This window comes from Manacus candei, unplaced genomic scaffold, assembly GCF_025592945.1.
Source record: "Manacus candei isolate 608988 ecotype Guabito, Panama unplaced genomic scaffold, ASM2559294v1 h1tg000014l, whole genome shotgun sequence".
Lineage (NCBI taxonomy): Eukaryota > Metazoa > Chordata > Aves > Passeriformes > Pipridae > Manacus > Manacus candei.
Genome location: NW_026138062.1, coordinates 46,002,646 through 46,026,695, shown reverse-complemented (window position 1 = coordinate 46,026,695; position 24,050 = coordinate 46,002,646). Strand labels below are relative to the sequence as shown.

At 40.1% G+C, this 24,050-nt stretch overlaps 1 protein-coding gene across 2 annotated transcripts in view; it reads left to right on the top strand.

Annotated features, from left to right (window-relative positions):
• TYR (tyrosinase) overlaps positions 1 to 24,050 on the top strand; it is a 56,982-nt gene extending 32,932 nt beyond the window's left edge. Inside the window, exons 4-6 of one of the 2 annotated variants that reach the window (XM_051779256.1) lie at positions 11,488 to 11,669; positions 18,740 to 18,747; positions 23,575 to 24,050. In XM_051779256.1, the coding sequence (XP_051635216.1) occupies positions 11,488 to 11,669; positions 18,740 to 18,747; positions 23,575 to 23,790 (406 nt within the window). In that variant the 3' untranslated portion in view covers positions 23,791 to 24,050. Of the gene's footprint in view, positions 1 to 11,487; positions 11,670 to 18,739; positions 18,748 to 23,566 lie in introns of both variants that reach the window. The other variant, XM_051779255.1, reaches the window with a different exon arrangement.

Sequence of the window (24,050 nt, the reverse complement as noted above, 5' to 3'; positions counted from 1 at the left end):
ACCCATTACTTGTATATGCAATAAGACTGAGCCTGAGAAAGTTATCTCCCCACCTCCAAAGTTCTTGGGGGAATTAATGAAATTTTTGCAATGCATCCTGGGTGGTAGTTGCCTCTTCTCCCTGCCTCTTGCATATTACATGGCTCCTCCTGGGAAGAGAGGTCTGATCAGCATGTACATCTACATCCCACCAGCAGGATCTGTGGCACAGCAGCAAGGTAGCCTTCCCTGAGGATTAGCAAAATCATCTCATTACAGCAACAGCTGTGCTGGAAGCCACTAGGTCACAAAGCAGCTCTTCTATCAGAAGAGGTATCAGAGTGTTTCATATGAGGGTGGGCCAGGAATGACTTTGGTCACAAGCTTTATTGGCACACATAAACTCCTACGAGTATGAGATACAGAGCAGATAAGTACCGAAGGAGTGGGAACTCGAGAATGTAAGTTTTTATGAAAGAAGTTTCTACATTTTTTAAATTTTGTTTCCCCTTGGGGATGTCTGCAAATGTGCAGGAGGATACATGCTCCCTCTGTCACCCCAAGGTCTCTGTTGGCACTGAACCGGAGCTGCTAACCTTTCCCTCCTAACCTCTCAAGATTTGCAGCAGGTTAATCAGAGCTACTCAGCTTGTTTGATGGAGCTGACTCACTCAAAGTGGGCTCAGTATGTGGGCAGAGTGAGTTCACATTTACTGCAAAATACCACATAAATATATCCATCCATGGAAAGCAGAGTGTAAGTGGGAAGGTTGGGGTGTTGCTGAGATACACATCTCTCCAGTATCTCTCCCTCCCCTTTGATATCCCCGTGTCTGGGGCTGAAAGGAAAATCATACACCAAGATACTGAGTTGGACTCTAACATCTATTTCAGCAAGCCTGGACAGTTCCTGTTACTGCATTTGCAAAGCACCAAAAGGGGTACAGGAACAGTCTTAAAGGGTCACAACACAGACCATATAACCTATACCATGGCTAGAGTGGTGGTCAGAAGCAAAAGTAAAGGAGTATAGGTTTAGAGCATCTCTCCTCCAGTGGACAGAGAGGTATTGAACCTATATAGTACGCTTGAGGCTGCACCTGCATCTAAAGTAACCTACATTCATTTAAATAAGTCCTCTGGATATTCATAGATAGACCATATAGAATCAGAGAGAAGGAGAAATAAGGACAAGGCTCAGTCTCGAGATAAATATTCTTTTTATCGATTAAGCATGCATAAAACATACATATAGTGCTGCTGCTCCACCTTGCTTTAGGGGAAAGAACAGAGAAAGGTTAAACAGACATCTTCTGTATTAGATGTGAAATACAGCAGTTGGCAATCTCACCTTCCATGTCATTATTCAGGCTAAATGTTTGTAATGACCCATTCGGCTCTTAAAAGTCAATAATATAGGAGGTTCAGTTCAAATAGTGCCATTTAAAATGCAGGGTTCCTATCAGTCTTATGGCAAGATTTTAGTTCAGCCAACACAATTACAGAATGGATCACTTTGAACACTTCATATTTTGCGAGTGATTAGTGGTTTTTAAAAGGAAAGGCTGCACTGCCCTGAAACTTCACGAGAGCTGCATGGTTAATCTTCACCTATTCTCTTAATGCTGGAAGAGGAGAAATCTCCCCATGGCACAGCGACCAAGATGAGCTCTGATGTAGACAGCTAGCATTTCCTTCCTGCAACACTTCTGCAATAATAGCTGATATAATTGTTCAAATTTTAAAAAATCACAAGAAAACATGGTGTTTTTCTCACCCACATGCAGCTACCTCCTATTCATCAAAAGAAATTATCATTTCACTAACATAGATGTGATTTGTATATTACATGCCCTTGTGAACCTCAATAATGACAATCTTAAATTCTCAAAAGAATTGAATTACAGAGCACAGGAGTGGGCTCCATAGTGGCAGTTCAGCTACCTCCACAGCAGTCCATATTAATCTGATCATTATCTTTCTCTTCAGGGGAAACTAGTTATTAAACTTGGGAGCAGCTGGCATTTGTACTATCTCCTGCTTCAAGTGATGTTTTTCTGTTAGATGCAAACCATGGCAAAAATGAACCTAAGAAATTTGACACAGGATATACATTCCAGCAAATGTTAACTTTTGTTTTTGATGCAGCATATAGTTGCATTTGTATTTCCTTACTTACAAAGCACACAGTACACACCATCATGTCTCATCTATAACTTGTTTTTTCAGTGTTGGGTAGTATTGGAGACCTACATCTGAATGAGAAACAAATATTTCTAGCCAAACATTGCTCTGGTTTGACAGCAAGGGGTGAAACAACACATGTGATGACAGCTATTTAAGGATAAAGAATTTCTCTCCTGCACCTCGGAAAAGCCATGACAACTTTCATTGGTGTTAAACAAAGGCTGGCTTGGCTAAGGAAAGTGGTAGAGTTTGGAGCAGGTATCTGACAGAATAACAGCACAGCTAATTCTCGTTTAAACTCATTTCTTCCCAGCAGAGGGGCAGAATAAGCTTCCACAGGAATTACCTTGCTTTGCCAATGACTGGGTTATACTAAGGCACTACCTAGTTCCAAGCTAGAGAATACAGACATCCCTCTGCACAGATTCCTGCATCTTTTCCAACACTCAGCTCTTGTCTTTAGTGTCATGCTTAGCTTATCCATTTTCTCCATCTTCAATAAAAATAAAGCTCTTTACATTGTAATCTAACAGCAACTGATCAAACGTAAGTTGGGCTCAGCACTTGTTGTTTCATCCTACACAGTTTTATGAAAAGACAAAAACAATATTTCTGTAAGGCTCATTTACTGGGAAAGTAGGTTACAGGATTGCCCAGCTTGTTAGGCTTTGTGGCATGAGAACTGTGCCCCAGACTTATATGCAACAGAGTTGAAGCCCGAGAAAAAAATCCAAACCACAACATTATATGAGGGAACAGGTCCACCAGGTTGAATATCCTTTTTTATGTTTTGTGCAAGCTTGTGTTTAAAGTGTTAGGGCTTGACAAATCTAGAAGCCCAAATATGGTATAGTTACCACAGCTCCATGTTCTTTGGCCCAGGTAGCAATGAGGTTGAGCATGTATTCCCAACAGGCACACATGGACACAATAGGTATATATATGCATATGCTAACATGTTTGACCAGATACACAGATCAACACAAGAAATGCAGCTCTCACACAAATTCCAATGGTACCAACAGCTTCATCCTCTTTACCTCTTTGGCTGACCAGAATGAAAGCCTGTTACAGGAAAATATACATACATATAGAGAGATATACACATAAAAAGTCTGGATTCCCCAGTAACTGGCCTTAGGTACCCAGTCGACCCATTAACTGGATTGCCTGGTCTCCAGTTGCCTCACTCACAGGTAGACACACACATGTCTGCATAAAGAGGTCTGTCCAGTAGCTGGTCCAGGGACTGGCATAGAAGAAACTTGACAGAGGTAATGAAAGGGTCTGTGGAAGAGGCAATGCTGTCCAAGGATGTTTGCTGCATGCTGCAGCTTGGAATTGATAAGGGTAGCCCCTGGGTGTTCCACAGCAGCTGGGACTAGACACAGAGAAAGCACCATAACACAGGGCAGTCCTCATCAGTGATTCACCAGCAAGGGACACAGCCTCAGAGGTCTTGGATGGGTTTTCACAGTAATTGAGGGCAGCATCTTAATTTTTAATCAGACACTTGCATTATGATGGTGTAATTTGTTTACAACCTGCCTTAGAGTCCCTGCAGTGTTTTTAGCCAACTTAAAACAAAAAGAAAAGAATACTGCAATATAACTGCGTACATTGGCAAACAGTACAGGGTCTTGACTTTACAACCTCAGCATCAGCAGCTCTTCCAGGACTGAAGTGCTGATGTTTCTCCCAAATGTTTGGGATGGGAATTACCTGAGGTGACTTTGCAATACAAGCTGACTACTGCCAACTTTTAAAGTGATGACTACTGTGTAATCACAGTCCTTGGGCTGGCATTTCAGCTTTCCTCAATTTGCTTCCTTTTCCTTTTCTTTCCAAATGCAAATACATGTTGCTTGCCAGATTTCTACAGAATGTCAGATCTCATGATACTGAAACAAATTGTATAAATGAGCTTTAAGCAACAATGTTCTGTCTTTCTTCTGCCATAGTCGGTCTGATCTAGCCTGTCTCACAACTCTAGATGAGGAATGAAAGTTTTTGTGTCAAACCTGGCACAACTAGTGACAGGGCTTCAGATTTGAATGTGATAAAGTTATTAGTGGCTTACAAAGTGGCTGCCTAGCAGTTGAAAGATTACTCCTGAGTGCAAGCTTAGCTGAGGCACAAGTTTATCAAGTTACTGAGAAGCAAAGGGCACAGTTTCATTGTTGCTTTAAGTCAGTTTAACCTGGTACATAGGTTAGGAAGAAGAAAAAGTCCTACTGAGCAATTAGTGCAACTCAGAGGTGTTCACCTCTGTTCCTCCCTTGTGTGGGTACTGGCCATCATACAAAAGCATAATGAATCAGGTCTATGGCTTTATCTTACCTCAGATATCCCAGAACAAATGAAAACAAATGAGATGTTTGGTTTGAAATGAAATTAGTTCCTTAATCCTGCTTATGGCATGGTTGTGCAAATGCTTACAAGAAAAATGAGGACAAGAAAGTAGGAGGCAGGAGGAAAACCGTACTTTGTCCTCTCTGGTGCTACGGATCCAGTGATCATGAACCTTCACCTTTAGGGGACTGTAGTCCTCTCACTGGGCACACCTGCAGTGTGACATGTCCCTGACTGTGTGACAGGAATTCATATAGAAGTACTGAACCCTCATCTTCCCCCTTTCCCTCTCTCCAGATGTCCTTAATTGCAAGGTAAAACACACTGGATTAAACTTCTCCTATTAAATCTTAGTGAAGGGACAGTTAGGTTTACACTATGAGTCAGTGTCTCTGAGGTGGCTCAATACAAGGAAATCTTTAGTAACAGATATTTATGATTTTCCCCCCTTACATTCAGTCAGTCAAGTGTATCTCTGGTAACAACTGTGGAAGCACACTGTTGGGAAAAGGCCCTTAGAAGGGACACTTTGGAAATTATAAAGAAAATGCCTACTCTTACTGTTTTACCCTACTTTTTCTAGATTTTAAGATTTCCTTCCTGCAAGCAGCATCTTTTTTTCAGAGTGTACAACACTATCTGGAACAGTATGAAGAAATCCAACCTATATACAGAAATGTTTTTATACTCTGTTTAATATTTCCCACTGGCAACATAAACCCATTTATTTCTTGACTCATCCTTTCATTAGCTATAATCCCACTGCATATATTATTCATAAAATAATATGAATTCAGAAATATATATTGGTGGCCATTTTTTAATCATCCTCAAATCAATCCAATTTTCCCACCAGGTGGGTTTGTTTGTTTGGTTTTTTTTTTAATTAATTTTCTGCTAAGGCTCATTTCATTTCATTTTGTATAACCTAGTATGTACAGAGCAGGACAAGGAAAATATTTGAGTCTATTTATATGAAATTAAAGGGAAGTGATATATCTGTGTCTTTTATAGATGGCTTTAATTTTCTCTGTAAAAGCACTATACCACACAAAAACTTTTTGCAAAAGCAAAGTATATTTTCCCTGAATGAAAATTCAAACTACCAAAACATCAACGTACCAGGTGGGTGACTTTATAACTCTTTACCACATACCAATTCTCTGGACCGATTAGAGCTGGCACACACAAGTATTAAGCTCATCAACAGTTACAATGACCTGAATACAGAAGTATAGCAAAAAATTTAAATAAAATTGAGACTCCATGCTTTGCAATGATATAACCTAACTCCAATGGGTGCCACAGTTTGGTAGGCACAAACTGGCCCTGTAGCTGAGGTCCCACTCCACTACGGCATGTATAGTATGAACTTAGGCAAGTCATTTGTACTCTGTGCCTATTTTCTCTAGAGTAAAATAAGGCCTGTAAGACTCTCTAAAATTTCTCCAATATGCAGGAAGAATATTGCCTTTATGATTTGTTAGGAGTCCTTCTGACCAGATGATCTCCCTTGGTTATTTCTGCATCAAGCATGTGCCTTTTGACTGAATCAGATGGTTCCTTGATCAATTTTTTCTATGTTTAAATACAAACTTTGAGCCTTATTTTAGTCTACATTTGCCTAAATCCAACCCATTCTACAATATTAAAATTCTACTTCTTACCACAAAAATAATCTTTGCCTAGAGTATTGATTATCATAATCTAGTAATTACTTTGACATCACACCCACTACAAAATAATTTCTATTTTGGAAGTGCAATTTAGAGATATTGAGCCTCTTTGAATACCAAATGCGAGACAGGACATCTTTCAATATTCAAATTAGTCTCCTATCTCTTTCAGTTCCTTGGCCTCTTACTTGCGACATTCGGTTTGGGCACTTTGATTTCTTCAAGATTTCTTCAAGACTGTCTTCCAGATGCAGACAATCTTTGCCCTAATCAAGATAGAATTATTTTTTAATCTGCCCAAGGCCTTTAAATAAAAGCTATCTCTTCCAAGTCACTTTTGCTTGCAGCTGAAGAAATACAAAGAGCATTAGGAACATCAGGAGACTAATCTCTACTTAATTTAGTTAATTTCCATTTCTTAAGCTTTGGTTGCCTGTGACCCTTCTAGCTAGAACTGTTACCCTGGAGGATTTATGGTTTATATATGGTTTATTTCTGCTAATCCCAGTTTGGGTTCTCTCCATTTCCATTGTCCAAATAAAATTCCTGACAACTTTTGGTTAGCGCTTCTCTACTCTCCTTTTTCTAACCTTGTCTTACCCACCATGCTCACGTTCCACCTGCTCTTTTTAGCGCTGCCAGTATCTCCTAAATGATGCCAGTCTAGCTGGAGTTGCAGTGCTGAAAAAGTCTCAGTCTCTAGAAAATACCACTTCCACCTATACAAATTAGCTACACTTATCTGCTTGCTCTCTTTGTCTACATGCTGAGGAAGAAAGTAACCGATCAGGCTTCTGTAGGAGCCAGACAGACTTCTCTCTTTCTCACTTAACTTCCGTCCAGTACTTTTTTTTGTACAAAATTAGTATGGAGAATGGATATAGCAGAGCCCTGATCTGAGTCTTTGCATCTCTTTTCGTTACCCCTAGCAAAATTACGTCAAGACAGGGAGGCAACATGGAATAAAATGGCCCTTAAGATGTCCTTCAATTCATGGTCCTGCTTTGTTCGGTTCTCTCAGGTCCAGGGAAGGAGGCAGAGGTTCATATGAAGAGAACATAAGAGTGGTGTTTTGCCAAGATAACCAACAATTTTAGGCAGTTCAGGTCTCCTGCTGTACCACAAAACTGACTTTTCTACCAGGAATTTTGTCACTCCATGAAAGGACCGACTAATTACATCAGCATTTTGTCTCTCTGCATGTAGCTTTAGTTCTGCACTCCTAAACTCTTCCAAGGTTGTAGCTACCAAGAAAAGAATAGGAAACAAGTACACATTTTTCAAAATACTAAAAGGAAATAACTTACATCACTACTTTTAAGGAAGAAAAGAAAAAATGCTGTCTACTGTAAGTGGATCAACTGCTGAGGATGGAAGAACCGATTTCTCTCTGTCATGGAAATGACATACCTCTTATTGGATAAAACAACTGTCTCTATAGACCAAGGCACATGGAAGAATTGATCCATCATAGCTGTTCAGATGTGTTCTCTTTGCCTATAGGAAAGTATAGCACTGCATGAAGGAGAAAATATTTGATGCTAACTGCCTTAAATGTAGACAGGCCTGGAGAAAGTATCTTATTTAAAGAAAAAAAGTATCCTACAATGTATGATTCAGCCCTCAGAGCACTCAGAAACAAAAGGCAGTGTGACTATTTTCTCTGGATATACTTCTTTTTGGCCCAAATCTTTTCAGCTAGGACAAGTTCGCAAGGATAGGAGCATCGTGCCAATATCACTACCTGGCTGACAGCAAAGGCCATAGGCTACTTCAAGATTTCAGTTTTCCTTAAAAATTTATGAAAGGATTTAACAGTCTTAGTTGAGGAGTTATAAAATGTAACTCTCTGATATGAAATGTCTTATGATGTCCAACAAGAACTACTTGTACTTCACCAACAGAAATACAGCTTAAGTTGTGCCCTCTCCATGGACTTTTCTCCCCAGCTGAATGCAATTGGGAGATTTCTTTTTCTACTAAGCTCAGAAACTGCTCTTGAAAAGCAAGGGTAAGGTTCTTCTTGCATAACTTTTCTTATAAAATATGAGTAAGGCAGGGAAATGGCAGTGCCCCACTTAAAAGCAGATGAAGATGTAAAAAATACTACTGATATACTAAATCTATCAGTTTTCTCAAACAAAATTAAAAAAATCCACCAACATCCTCCTGAAAATACAGAGCATGATGCATTATCTTGCCAAGTAAAAAATTTTGTTTTGAGTCCGTCTTACTTAACAAGCTGGAAACAAGTTGGGAACAAGTTTTTAAGTTGAAATAATAAATGCAACTTCATCCAATCACTTTATTATCAAGCAGAATAAAATCTTAATCTTTCAAAGCATCAAAAAAAACCCCAAGTACAATATAAATGCACAGGACAGAGTAAGGAAAATGTGACTCTTAAAGCCTTAAAGGATGTTTCTGAGATTTCTATGGTGGTATACAGATATGTTTGATGAAACAGATTTCAGTCAAGATGATATGGTTTTTGCTGGCTAACAGAGAGAACTGCTCCCAAACAACTCAATGAATTGTGCAATGTATCTTGTGCATCAGTACAACTCATCATGTAAGTAATTAGTGGCGTGCTATCTCATCTAAATCTGCAGATCAGCTGTGAGAGCAGACAATTCAATGCTCCTGTTACTGCTACAAAAAGCTTGATACCTAATGTGGGAACCACACTGCAAATGAAGGAATCCAAAAGAAAGAATCCAAAAGTACATATGTTCATTTCCATGGAAATGCTTCTCATTTGCATTCTGCTTGAAAGATTACTGGCCTAAGGATTTTTATTGGAAGTGCTTATGCAACAGCAACACTTAACTCATCCAGAGATGATGCTGCATTTCAGGGCATGTCATGCAAAGCTATTTCAGGCGAATGACGACTTTTAGCTCTGAACCTTGTGCTAATCAGCCCTCCGGATTTTCAGAATGTGACTGCTCAGCATTTTCTAAAAATCAGGCCCCAGGAAGTACCTCACATTGAACATTCCAAAGTTAGGGTATGGATAATCACCAGATTTTAAAAACCTGATCCAACTCATGTCTCTGCCACCTTTCTAAGTTATTACCATGTTCCCACAACTAAAGTATCTACATACCTCTAACAACCCTATGCTGCAGAGAAGAGTTATCTCAGCTCCCATCTGCAACTGCTGGGAAAATAAGGCACTAATAGGCAGAGTATCTTACCCAACGCATGAGTAAAAGCCAGGCAGGGGAAAGATTGGAGTACATTCTCCCACACACCACCCCTCCTCAAGCTAAATTACTACTTTATAGTCTATGTGTTTTTAATGATTAAATATTAATTTCTTCATTATGTTCTCTAATGATTACAGAGTTTCTGTTCAAACCTTGTGATAACTGCATCTGAAGCCTTGATACTGTTTAAATTTATCCATCTAAAAGCTTCAGCTAAACATTACTCAGATGAGAGTCTTTCTAGACAGGGTCGATGAAATTAACTGAAGAAGAGAGCCACAAATAAAGATTTCAACCAAAAGTAATACCTGCATTGTTAAGAGTTGACAAGGTGTATTATCATAGTGATGTTTTCATAAATTAAATTTTTGGATTCTAAAAAAAAGAACCAAGATTTTAGCCCTATTCTATTTTGATGAGTGTGAGAGGGTTTTAATGTGGTGGGATATGCGTAAAAACTCTTGTTTTTATGCCTCAAAACAAGAATAAAGTCTAGCAGCAGATCCCAGGATAAAGATCCTGATACTCCTGAGTACGTGCATTTCTGAGATAACTTGAGTCCCTGAACAGTCAGTTACTAATTAGAAGGGGAGGGGGGGAAGTCCTTGTCCTCCAGTTGGTGGCCTATGCTGAGGAGGAGCAACAGTTGAGCCAAGATCTCAATCAAAGTGCAATTTACTTATCTCTTTAGAGCATTTCTATCTCTCATAACTGATAAATGAATCCAGTGACCCCTCCCTGAACTTGATGTTGATACTCACTTCCTACCAGTATCTTCTGATTGAGTATTGGGTCCTCTTTCTTCATTTAAAAGATACCTGCATCTGCTTTCCCTGTACCATTTTTCCACCTCCCCTATTCCAACCTGGCACATTCAGGTGAACAAACACAAAGGCATCAGGGAAAGGATTTGAGGACTGAAAGAAAGAGTTGAGCAGAAAAAGCTCGGACACAGGGAAAGTGTCTGAGTGAGAGTGTTTTGGAAGATTCTCAATTTTGCTTTCCAAACACATGTAGTAGTTGACTTGAAAATGTCAATATGAACTCTTCCCATACTGCAGCCTTTAAGCTTTCTGCCTCTGAGTTGAAGAGCAGACATATAGCCCTGCGCTGACACACAGATAACGGGACAAACTTTGCGAGAGAAAAATGGAAAGGAGCAGCTGAGGATGGAGATATGGGTAACAGCTTCCATTGGGTTTACATGATGAGATTTTGGTAGTTAGGGGACTACAGGCATGGCTTCTGTCAGAAGGTGTCAGAAACTGTCCCCATGTCGGACAGCACTTGTTCCAACTGGCTGCAAGATAGACTTGCTGCTGGCCAAAGCTGAGCCCATCAGGGACCTTAGTAGACGTCTGGGATCACATATCTAAGAAGAGGGTAAAAAAAGCTGCCCAACAGCACTGGGAGAGAGGAGTGAGAATGTGTTAAACAAGAGTGCAGACACTAAGGTCAATGAAGAAGCTAATTCTGGAGGAAGACACTTTACTGACAACAGACCTGTCAAGTTTTTGGACTCAGATAGCTTATACCTTCTCCCTCAGGTGTTTCCACTCCCTAGCTGATGTTAAACCAACCATGGTGTGACCACACTCTAATGCAAGTGTGAAAATCCTTGGTAAGAAATTGAAGGAAGGGGAACAGGACAGAGCAGCAGAAAACATGACCATTCACAACCAGCTACAAATGTTTCTGAAAGTGAGGAGGAATGACTGAGGTCTTTAATCAATTAATCAATTTCTATCTATCCCTCACAACCATATCAATTGCTGAGCAGAGGTTGCAGTCAGGTCACAGAGAGAGAATTATTTACATTTATGGAGTTTAAAAACATATTCAGCCTCTCTGCAGCACTGCAGGCCTTTGCTTTTTGTAGGTTTGCATAGGAACTCAGCACTGAAGTGCATAACTTCACATTTGGAAAGCATTACACACATGTAAAAATAAGACATTGCACGCAACTTTATCCCCAGGATTCAAAAAAAAACTAAAAGAAAGCCAACACTTTTTTTAGTTTTCAAGAAGAAAATTTTTGCTGATCTCCACCGCTGATTGACATGTTTTTTTTTTTCCCACAGTATTTTTGAACGATGGTTAAGAAGACACAGGCCCATGCTAGAAGTTTACCCAGCAGCCAATGCACCGATTGGGCACAATCGAGAAAATTACATGGTCCCCTTCATCCCTCTTTACAGAAATGGAGAATTTTTTAAGTCCTCAAGAGAGCTGGGGTATGACTATGAGTATCTGCAAGAACCAGGTAATATTATAATTTTTGGTAAATGTAAAATGTAACATTTTTTACCTATAACCTAGAATATGACTGTCAAATGAGAAGATAAAAAATCCCTTTGTTCCAGATTTTTTCCTGAATATAGTCCCACATTGTACCTTCTTGTTTTCACATTTCTGGTCTGATACAGAATCCACATACTACTATTAGAAAAGATCCAACCAAAAATCAGTCATTGATATTAATATTATCCATTCTAGCCTATTAATAGCAGAATCTGACTCAGATGATCAGCTGGTGATCAGAACTGGAAAGCAAAAGTGCTGGATTTTGATCCTGCCATTTGCCCAGCTCAGCTGTTACAGTGTAGCACCAACAAGTGGGATTTTCAGTTTTCTGGACATGGTTCGAAGGAATGCAGATTCAAAACTCTCTTTCTGGATTATAAATGTAATCTGATCCTTTAAATACCCACAGTAAAATTCATTGCAGCACCAAAGACTACACAAGGTCTGTGCAGCACTTAAAACAGATACATCTCTCATCTTCAACACTGCCAAAAGCTCCCTGTGATGTGGGATGCAGTTATCCTTGCAGAGTACTGGCCACTGAACAGGTAGGTTACTGGGCATGTTTGCTTTTCCTGTTTGAGGCAGAAAACATTCTGCAAACTTGTCCCTTCAGTTAAAAGGTTATTAAGAATTGAAAGTCCAGTAATGTTATAGCAATATCACCAGATATATTTTAGCATCTCTAGCGTTGTCATAGCTTGATTTTTGTCTTTATCAAAAGAATATCAGGTCTCAGGGCATCTACTAATGGCAGTATATGTTTACTGCAAACTTGATAAACTGTCCAATCGTGCATTTAGCTTGTTTGCTCACATTTTGTAAAAATCTAGGTTGTGTTTTTTACAGTCATCTTGAAAACTAATTTTTTGTCTCTTTTATGTGTAATGAAAGAAATCTGCAGCTCTCCAGTATAATTGTTTAAGGTCATTTTAGTACTATAACCAAGATACAGCAGTCACTATTTCTCCTAACATATCATAAAAACAGACAGAAAAAAATCTAATAAATATTTCAAATATATTTTCAAAACTATAGTTTTAGTTGTTTTAGTAGTATTTTGCCTTTTTGTTCTTGATGCTATAATTTAATTTCAGATCAAGACCAGAAATACTCATTCATACATTTTAATGAAAGCCATTAGTTTCCTAAACTCATACTGTTGTTAGAATTGTACCACTCAGACAAAGTTCCAAATATCATGACTTCCAGGAATTCTAAATCCTGAAATGATACCACAAAATGAAGCAAATTATAAGCTACTTACCATTTAACAATTCACTTCTGTTTCCTCCTGGACTCTTCTTTTTTTCCAGGGGAGCACACAGTCCTCAGAAAATGAAAACCTTAATAAATTCTGCCCATGTTTTTAACACAGAGGTAAAGAAAGAAGTTCCCTAATTATTTTGAAAGATCAACACAAAAAATAAAATTCAATGCTGTTCAGAAAGCCCAGATAATCCTCAGATGTCGCTCAACTCCTTGTTAATCTCACTGAGATGAGAGCTTGAGCTATTTCTTGGCTGAAGAGAAGAACTGGTTATAAATGGAAAATGGCTGGACTCTCAAAATGCAGATACACATTTTCTTGCTACCCTAGTGTTTAAATACAGACAAGATAGCAATGCTAGATTCCTGGTCAGAGGAACGTGGGCATAAACAGAAACTTCTTGATACCTGAAGCAGGAAAGCCTGCTGACTCTCCCTGAAAGTTCCTGTGTACTCAAGGGAGAAGAGAAAGTCTGTCATTGGCAACCAGGTGTTACTGGACAAATAGGGAAAAATTACAGAGGAAAAAAAAATCAGTAGCAAAGGTCTGGGTGTTCAAGAACAGGCAGCATTTCTGCAGATCTTCCAAAGGAGGAAGAAGAGGAAAGGTAAAGGAAGAGGACATGATAGAGTCAGGGATGAGCACACAAGATCTGACTCTATGCTGGTCTAAAGACCTGGCTTGTTTTCTTTAAAGAAAAAAGTTTAGGGGTGATTATGGTGGTGCTGGGCTGACAGTTGGACTAGATGATCTTGAAGGTCTCTTCCAACCTGGATGATTCTTTGACTCTGCAGCCATTTTGAGTTACAGTACCAGCAGCTCTGGAGATATGAAGCACAACTACACAGAGCATGATGAGGCTGGTTACAAGAAATAAAACTTGGAAAGAATTCAATGACAAAATGGCATTTTAATGCTAAATTATATTGTTGTTGTGTCCCTGAGGAAAAACCGATGCCTGGAACTCTGCTTTCCAAAGCAAATCTGTGTGTGACAGTATTTGATTTTAACTGTAACTTCATTTATTTCTATATGTACAACAGTGCTAAAACAGAAGTGATCACAGTGTTTATGGAAATCCATCCCTCGGGAACCAAAGGCACATGTCAGAGTGGAGTTACTGGGGAGCTGCTCTGAACAGAAGCCAGAGCAGACACCCAGCTTTCCCTGACACGAGAACTGTGAGCTGTAAAACTACCACAACCCTCACAGCTTACTGAAAACGAGCACTAGTTAGCATCAATAAAAAGATTTGGAAGACTAACGGCACCACCTAGCAACAGCTGTCAAAACAATTTACTGTGTCAAGAGCTACTCCAAGAGCTTATATTTCAGGGACTGGACTAAGTCTTTTCTATATTTTTTCCTTCTTTCAGAAATGAAAACAGATAATTTACAGATGCAGTCTTGACTTTTCCCCAGAAAGTCTCCCTCTTCCAATGAGAACAATATTATAGAACCATAGAATCACTTAGGTTGGAAAAGGCCTTTAAGATCATTGAATCCAACATAAAATGACCACTGACAAGCCCAGTGAAAATCATGTCTCTTAGCACCATGTCTACATGATTTTTGAACACTTCCAGGGATGATGACTCCACCACTTTCCTGGGAAGCCTGTTCCAGTGCTTGACAACCCTTTTCATGAAGGAATTCTTCCTAATATCCAATCTAACCCTCCCCTGCCACAACTTCAGGTCATTTCCTCTTGTCCCGAATTTACCTGGGAGAAGAGACTGATCCCCAGTTCGCTTCAACCTCCTTTCATGTTGTTGTAAAGAGAAGGCCCCCTGAGACTCCTCTTCCCCAGGCTAAACAATCCCAGCTCACTCAGTCACTCCTTATAAGACTTGTGCTCCAAACCCTTCACCAACTCTGTTACCCTTCTCAGGACACACTCCAGCAGTGGTTTGATGGCCACTACATGAGTAGCTGGGTAAACCACTTTTTATTTTTTTTAAAAACAGACAACTACCCAATTATAAACCTAAGAATCTGACCATCAGTTTCAATTTCTGGACGCTAAGTAAGTATGTTTCTTAACTAAGGATCTTTGAGACTCAGGTCAAAGCAAGGAATTGTGACTACAATGCAGAAAGCCAGGTTGCTCCTGCATGTGTTGCAGGAGGATCCATAGCTCAGATCCAGTGTCATATTGCAGCTCATTTCTATGTCTGGCTCTTCAGCAATTTGACTGCAAAATCCCACCCAGGTCAGTAGAAAATATGGCAACTGGCAAATATGATACCTTCAAGGAGAGACTCCCAACTCAGGAGCACACAGTGTTGGCCACAATGTGAAAGGGTAATGTTATGTTCTCAGAGGCTATTATAAAATAGTGACATGCACACAAAAATGTGGATGCTAGGACAATAAAAGGCAATTAAAGGTGGCAAAATGCTGGCTTGGGAAGTGGTTTAGATTTCTAAATTAAATAAAAGATGACAAGAGAGTATTTTGGCCTCTGGTTCTCTTCAGGCATAGATAAGGAGGTGTAGATTCAGGTTAATTAAAACAGAGAGAAACAAAGAGAACAGTAAAAAGAAAGTAAGGACAGATATTTTGATGGTTATATAATGACACTTAATAGAGGAAAAGAAATGTGGATTTAAAAACATTTTTTTCTTCTTTTCCTAAGAGCCATTTAGAGGTAGAAAACTTTTGGTGAGTTTTTAACACCCTGGTAGCATATAGAGTGTGGTGACATCAGGTATCCTATAGACAGATCTCACCTCTCTTATAAGAAATTTGTATAAGTAAATTTGAAAGAACGCTATTATAAAGTGCAAGTGATTTGAGGTTGTCAAATAAAAAATAAATAGTATTGTTTTATAAATACACCCAGGAATATTTGATTTATCTTCTCTCAACACTTCAAAGTAATCCATTTTTTCAGGAATCCATTCTGTGAGTCTGGCTATCATTGCCACCAAGTGGGCAGGACAGCAACACCTTACTACACAGAAATAACAGGCAGAGAAAACTCTAATCAACCTCAGCACTGAAAAATTAATTATAAAGTCATTGTCAGAAATTACTGGATTCTCGCTGTTTCTAGAGACAGCCACATGATGAATGATGAGTCATAGTTTCCTGATATCCCACCTGGGGCAGAAGACAAAATTGAAAGGGAGTAGGTTGAGTTTACACCATGAGATACTGTAGCTCGACCATAAACAACCCACTAACACCCATTGCACAGCATCTCTTGCAGTCCAAAAATAGTGGAATATGGATGACAGTCTTCTCCAGACTTTGTCTTGTTGTTGTAAGACATTAAAAAGCACTTTCCAAGCTGTAATAATGAGGACACTCCGATGAAATCTGTGAGAGCTGTGAAATTTTCATCACTAGAAAGACAAGTAATCCTGCCCTAAAACCAACTCCAGAACCCGAATCTCATTCAGTTCATCCTCCTAGTTTTGATTGTGGAAGTCTCACTGGTGTTCCCTTTGAATGCCCAGAGGGACACAACCAGCAAAACACAAAGACACAACAAATGGTAGAAATTAACTTGCTCACTAGGATAAGAAAAAAATTGCAAGCTAGAAGTGATAGAAATGTTTGTACTGTCTCAAGGTTTGCTTTAAAACCTAATGCCCATTAATTACCCCGGTTAGGAGTAGAAATGGGTGTCAAATGCAGTAGTAAGACTGCCAACATATCAGTGGGACTATGGCAATAGATAAATTGTAGAATTTTTCTTCGTTTATTTTTTGGTTGGCCAGAGTTTTTATTTCTAATTTATGTAATTAACCATAGAAAGACTTTGCCATCCTGTGGTTTACATAGAAGGAATATCTAAAATATACAAATATTTTTTAAAAGTTTAAATGTTAGGGCATATTTTTAATCTTTGGGATCTATTATATCAATAATATGGTTTGACATTACCACAAAAGGCATATCCGAGGATGTTCAATGATAGATTTGCCATAGTATGTTTCCTCAATCATCACGCAAAATCCACATTATTACCCTAAATATAGGAGACACACATTGCTTCACCTTAAAATTACACTGTTGTGGTTTACTACCCTTTCAATGACATTCATCAACCCACATGAAATAGACTGCCTGGCATTTTTAAATTACACTAAAAAAGAACAATCTGATTTATTAAGAACAGGAAGTTATTTGTTGTTGTTACCTAGAACTAACACATTCTTTGAGAACAAGAACATGTCAAGAGATGAATGTTAAGACCATAGCTGAGATTAGTCGCTGCTAATTTCCCATCAAATAGAGCAAGAAGGCAAGATATTGGTTTCTGTCAGTGATGGGAGGGTAGCTATCAAGCAGCAGCTCAACCTAGCTTCCTTTTGCTTTGTCATGAACATATTGACATGGCCATTTCCAGTGAGGACTATCCTAAACACTGATGTAAAAGGAATGGGATTGACATTGGCCAGTCTCCTAATAAAACAGCTATATGTTGTCCCCTTGCTCCCAACTCCCTTGACACTTTTCCCGAGTAGTCATCAGCAAACACAGCTGTTGCACTTTTGGGCCTTGCACAGTTAGAGATAAAGAATCATGATAATAAAATGCTTGAAAAGGCAATTTGCAAGATTTTGGTTGAGCAGCCAGTCCAGTCAAAGGTTTTACTGCTGTGTTAGAGTCACAGATTAACAGATCACAGGGTGTTATTCCATCCCTTAACATACAAAAGTTGCCATGGCAACTTTATGATAGTGATGCCAAACACTTTTGTGAAGCAAAAAGAAACAGGCAGTAGATACAAGAAGATGGCTTTTGGCTTTGAACTAATTACAAAACCAGTATAGACTGAGGTTGAAAGCAAGAGAAGGACATGTCTGATTGATTAGCATGATATAATAAAATAGATTAATTTCTTCAAAAAGAGCCTGACATGAAATGTGACATTATGTTTTATTGGGAAGAAGATAGGTCAGACCTCTGAGTAATATTGATGGAGGAGAGAGAAGCACAAATTTAAGATGTCACATAGAAAACCCTCTGTGAGGTACCAGGAATCAGAATGGGAACAATTTCAGAAGTGGAAAAAGATGTACAGTGATTGAAAGGACTTTATGATACAGACTCTACAGTTATTATGTATATACGTATTGTATGTTTCCCCAGACTTTGTATCTCCCGGGCATGCCCAGGCTTGTCCACTTCCCTGCTGCCTGCTGGTTGGCTGGAGAAGCTACAGAGAGGAGACAGCCTCCATTCGCCCTTTCTTTCCCCGGTTCCTCCCACAGTCCTCCCTCTTTTGCCTGTGCCCCTATCCCGATTTGTTCCCCCATTTGTCTGTCCCATGCTCCACCCCATGTTCTGGCCCTTTCCCTGCCTGAACTGATAAAAAATCCTGTGCACACCTCAATAAAGCATTCCATCTGCACCCTACCTTGTCTCCCGAACCCATCCGTGCTGTGTCACGGCTCCATCCCCCCTTCGAACCGTGGCAACCCTCATATCCTAGACACATTCTGCAAGGAATAGAACTTTGTAATAATTCTCTTTTGCTATGACATTAAAACAGTGTCAAGTTTCTGTTATGTATCAAAATTTCCTTTTAGCATAATTGTAATTCACTTTAAATAGCTGTATTGTTTCTAACTTGGACATGTTTGTAATATAAACAAAATGAGTGGAGTTAAAAAAGAAATTGGAGTTACAAACTCAAGCACACAAAGTTAAGGTGTGCCAGCATTAAAGTCTAAGTAAGCACAACCCACCCTCCACCTCTCAGGGTGAGCATTATCTTTAATTGCACATTATTTTTTCCCCAGACCCTCAAGTCATTCACTACACAGCACAGACAGCATTCATTAAGAAACAGATATCCAATCCTTTTCACTTCTGATTTTTGTTTTCCCAGTTGAGCAGTGTGTAGCCTAATGTGTGATTTATTGCACACTTCTGAATTTCTATCCTGAAGATATTTCCTCTAAGGCTTTTCTTTGGTGATGATCACTACAGCAGCTGAGTCCTCCAGAAATATTAATTCATATTCACAATAAAAAGGATTCTGTTAATGATACTGTCCTCATTTGACAGATGAGAAATGAAGATTAAAGAGATAATGTCCTGCATAGCCAGAGGTTTGTGGAGTTCACTCTGAAACATCAAGAATCTAATTTTTGTGTAATTCTTAGGGTTGTATAGCATTAATATGTCTAATGAGAATACAAGTAGAAGGCTGAACATGCAGACTCTTGAAAATGCAATCTCAGAATACAAAGTTGGACTAACTGGAAAGCAAGGAACAGAAAAATACCCACCAAACATTCATCAAAGTAAAACTGAGTTGTAGGGACAAACCATATTCAGCCTAAACTCAACCTAAACTGAATAACATCTCAGAAAATTATTCAGACTTCAGCTGTTAAGGACAGCTTAACCCTAGAGGTACTACAAACCAAAATCATAGAATCATCAGGGTTAGAAGAGACTTTTAAGATCATCAAGTCCACCTGTCAACCCAGTACTACCAGTGTAACCCCTAAATCACTAAATCACATCACCCAGCACCAGATCCAGACAACTCTTAAACACCTCCAGGGATGGTGATTCCACCACCTCCCTGAGCCATGCTGGACAACTCTAATGGTGAAAAATTTTTTTTCTAATATATAATCTGAATCTCCCCTGTCTCAGCTTAAGCCATTTCTTCTTTTCTCTCTCTGCAGGCACAGTAGATGAGACAGGTCCTTCTTGGCCACCTGGGCGCACTGTTGGCTCATGTTCAGCCCCTGTTAACCAGCAGCCGCAAGTCCTTTTCTGCCAAAAAGTTCTCGAGTCACTCCTCCCCAAGCCTATAGCACTGCATGGGATTGTATAACCCAAGTGCAGGACCTGGCACTTCATCTTATTGAACCTCATGCAGTTGTCCCTAGCTCATTGCTCAAGTCTATCCAGGTCTCTCTGTAAAGTCTTCCTACCCTTGAGCAGATTAACATTCCCACCCAACTTCGTGTCGTCTGCAAATTTACTGAGGGTGCACTCAATCCTTGCATCCAGATCATCAGTAAAGATGTTAAACAGGATTGGCCCCAAAACTGAGAAACACTGTTAGTGACTAGCGGTCAGCTGGATTTAGCTCCATTCACTACAACAATTTGGGCCTGGCCATCCAGCCAGTTTTTTACCCCTCAAAGAGTCTATCCATCCAAGACATGAACAGCCAGTTTTTCTGGAAAGGTGCTGTGGGAGATGGTGTCAGATGCTTAATTGAAGTGCAGATAGACCACATCCACAGCCCTCCCCTCATCCATCTTGTCGTAGAAGGAGATCAGGTTGGTCAAGCTTACCTTTCATAAATCCATGTTAGCTGGGCTTGATCCCCTGGTTGTCCTGCATGTGTCATGTAATGGCACTCAGGATGGTGCCATAACCTTGCCAGAAACCAAGGTTAGGCTGACAGGCCTGTAGTTCCCCGGATCATCCTTCTGACCCTTCTTGTAGATGGGCCTTACATTTGCCAATTCCCATTCAGCTGGAAATTATTCAGTTAACTGGGACTGCTGGTAGATGATTAAGAGGGGTTTGGCAAGTTCTTTTGGTAGTTCCCTCAATACTCTGGCTGCATCCCATTAGGGCCCATGGAATTGTGAGTGTCTAATTGGCATAGCAGGTCACTAGCCATCTCTTCTTGGATTATAGGCCTTCACTCATCTCCCCATCACCAGCTTCCAGCTCAGCTGAGGACAACTAGTCTTGATATTGAAGACTCAGGCAAAGAAGGCATTTAAGTACCTCTGTCTTTTCCTCATCCCATCACTGCACTACCCTCTGCATTCAAAAAATTATGGAGACACTCCTTGACTCTCTTCTTGCTGCCAATGTATTTATAGAAACTTTTTTGATTGTTTTTAACTATAGTGGCCAAATCAAGTTCAAGTTGGGCTTTGGCCATTCTAATCTTCTCCCTACACGATGTTGCAACATCTTTGGAGTCCTCACAAATTACCTATTTTTACTTCCAGAGATGGTAGATTCTCTTGTTTTTCCCTGAGTTCCAGCCTAAGTTCTCTGTTTTTCCAGGTCGATCTTTTTTCCCCTGTGACTAGTTTTCTTATACCCTGGGACAGTCTGCTGCTGAATATCTAACAGTTCCTTTTAAAAACACATCCAGCCTTCCTGGACTCCTTTTCCCTTCAGGACTGACTGCAAAGGGACTCTGTCAATCTCCTAAACAGGTCAAAGTCTGTCCGCCAGAAGTCCAAGGTGGAAGTTCTGATGGTGCTCCTCCTTCCTTCACAGAGTACAGAAAACACTAACATTTCATGGTCACTATGCCCAAGATGGCCACTGACCATCACATTACTCACTAGTCCTTCTTTGTACACAAACACCAGGTCTAGCAGGGCACCTCCTCTGGTAGGTTTATTTAGCAGTTGTGTTAGGAAGTTGTCTTCCACACACTCCAGGAGCCTCCTAGACTGCTTCCTCTATGCTGTGTATTTCCAGAGAAAACTTCTGGACTTCTACCAGCCACTTGTAGAATGCCTCATCAGCCTATTTGTCCTTGCTAGGTGATCTGTAACAGACTCCCACCACAATATCCGCCCTGTTGACCTTCCCCTTGATCTTCACCCAGAGGTAGTCAACCTTGTCATCTTCATCACTGTCGATTTCAATACATGCAAAACCCTCTGTAACATATGGAGCTACCCCACCAGCTCTCCTGCTTCACCTGTCACTTCTAAAGAGCTTATAGCTATCCACTCTAGCACTCCAGTCATGACAGTCATCCCCCCATGTTTCCTTGCTGGTGACTACATCATGACTTTCCTGCTGAACAATAGCTTCCAGCTCCTCCTGCTTGCTGTCCACACTGCATGCATTGGTGTAGATGCACTTCAGCTGGGCTGGTAGTTTGGTCCCTGTCACAGGCCTGCCTCACCTAAGCTCATCTCTAGTGATCCTGGTCTTATCCCTTTCCCCCTCTGAGCCTAGTCTAAAGACCTCTCAATCAGCCCTGCTAATTCCTGGGCCATGATCCTTTACCCCCTCTGAGTTAGGTGCACCCCATCTGACATGAGCAGGCCTGGTGCCGTGTAAGCCACCTTGTGGTCAAAAAAAACCAAATTCCACCTATGGCACCATGTATTGATCAGTTGAAATTTCCTATTCCTTTCAGCATTTCCCCTTAGTACTGAAGGAATCGAGAAGAATACTATCTGCTCACCTGCTCCTTCAACTAAATGCCCCAGTGTCCTGAAGTCCCATTTTGAACCCTGGGACTTCTTTCTTCAATCTCATCCCTATCTGCCTGGAATACTAATAGAGGGTAGTAGTCAGAGGGCTGAGCCAAATCAGGCAGCTTCCTGGTTACATCCCTTACCCAGGCCCCAGGGAGGTACCATCTTTTCAGAACACAGAGCATATAACAGCGCACGCTCAGAAGTACCACGATCAAAGAGGGTATATGGGATTGTTTCTCTGGGCACCAGTGAAAATGCAAGATGACAGGAAGATATTTACAGCCTTTATGGGGGTATACCATACTAAATATGGTCAAGTACATCTAAATCAGTCCAGATGCATAAAGAGCATTCAAAAATAAACCACCATAGTGTTTCCCAGAGAAGGTGCCCATAGAGGTGCTCTTTTTTTTTTCTTTTGTTTTCTCCTAGCTAGTAATTACAGCTAATAATAGCAATTAGAGATCCTAATTGGGAGATGTGGATTCAAAATCCTCCTTGGTCCAAGGGGACAGCATTCCCAGTTTTCAAATTCAAGCCAGGTTGTTGGGTGTGTTTTGAACCCGTCCCTTTCCAATCTCTATTGCGAAAGGAAAGCCCTCTATGGCAGGATTTTCATGACTCCTTAAGCCTTAGCAAGAAAAACAGAGAGACAGATGCGCACATTCATACCACAAAGCAAAATGGCAGCTGATTATCTAACAGTGAGAGTCTGCCCTGGATTCACCAGAGAAAGAGGATTTCTTGTGCAGAGAGTAACCAGAGAATAATTGTCTACTACCACTTCCCACACAAGAACTATCAAATTAAATGAGCAGGGGGCAGGTTCAAAACTAGTGAAACGAAGCTTTTTCCCCCATTCAATATATAGTTAAGGCAGGGATCTTATTGCTGCAAAAAGTTGTGATAAAAGTTCAAAGAGCATCTTTAAAAGATGATGGAAGGAAAAAAAGTCCTCCAATGACTATTACATACAACAATATCACGTTTGGTTCAGGAAATCCCTGAGCTGTAAATTGTTTGAGGCTGGGTAAGTATTTTGTGAAAGGATTGTAATAGGCTTGACCTTTCCTTAAACTCTCCCTAGTATTCTGCTTCAGTAATTGTTGCCTGCTGAGCTAGCAGGATTTGTGGCCATAGAGTATCAAACTTCTTGTGTCTTATGTTTTGATAAAACCATAAGGAGCACTGGGGACAGTGAATTCTGTTCCTGCCTTTAATATGAAGATTGAGAAACAGACTATAAGGTCTGAAGAGATTTGTTTAAAACAATTTATTACCCTCAAATAATTTCTACCACTGTTCTTCTTTATACTCAGCCTTCCAGTATTATTTATTATACGACTTCCATAAAGTGACTGTACGTGGTATCATGTAAAGGGGCCTTTCTTTTTCTATTTTTTTTTCTAGCCCTTCAGTCTTTCCTAGACTTTTTGACACCTTACCTTCAGCAAGCCCGTCAGATCTGGGCTTGGTTGGTTGGAGCAGCTGTGGTTGGAGGCATCGTTACTGCTGTGCTCACAGGTCTCCTTAAGGCCTGTCGAAAGAAAAAAAGAGGAACCTCTTCAGAGATACAACCCTTGCTCATAGAAAGTGAAGATTACAACAACATAACTTATCAGTCCAATTTCTAGATGCCTCTGGTAACTCAGTTGTGTTACTAAGGTGCTAATCAAGCATGGAGTGTTTGATGGATGTTTACAAATACCTTACTGAGATGTGCTGCATGAGCAGGATGGGTAGCCTTGCTCCTCAAGCCTCTTGTAACCTCCAGTGTTGTAATATCTTATCAGATCCACTCCTACAAAAATCTCTCAGATCCAACATAAGCTACCGCGCTACCCAAAGAACACCATGTATTTCCTATGGTTGATTAAATAATGCTCCTATGAAA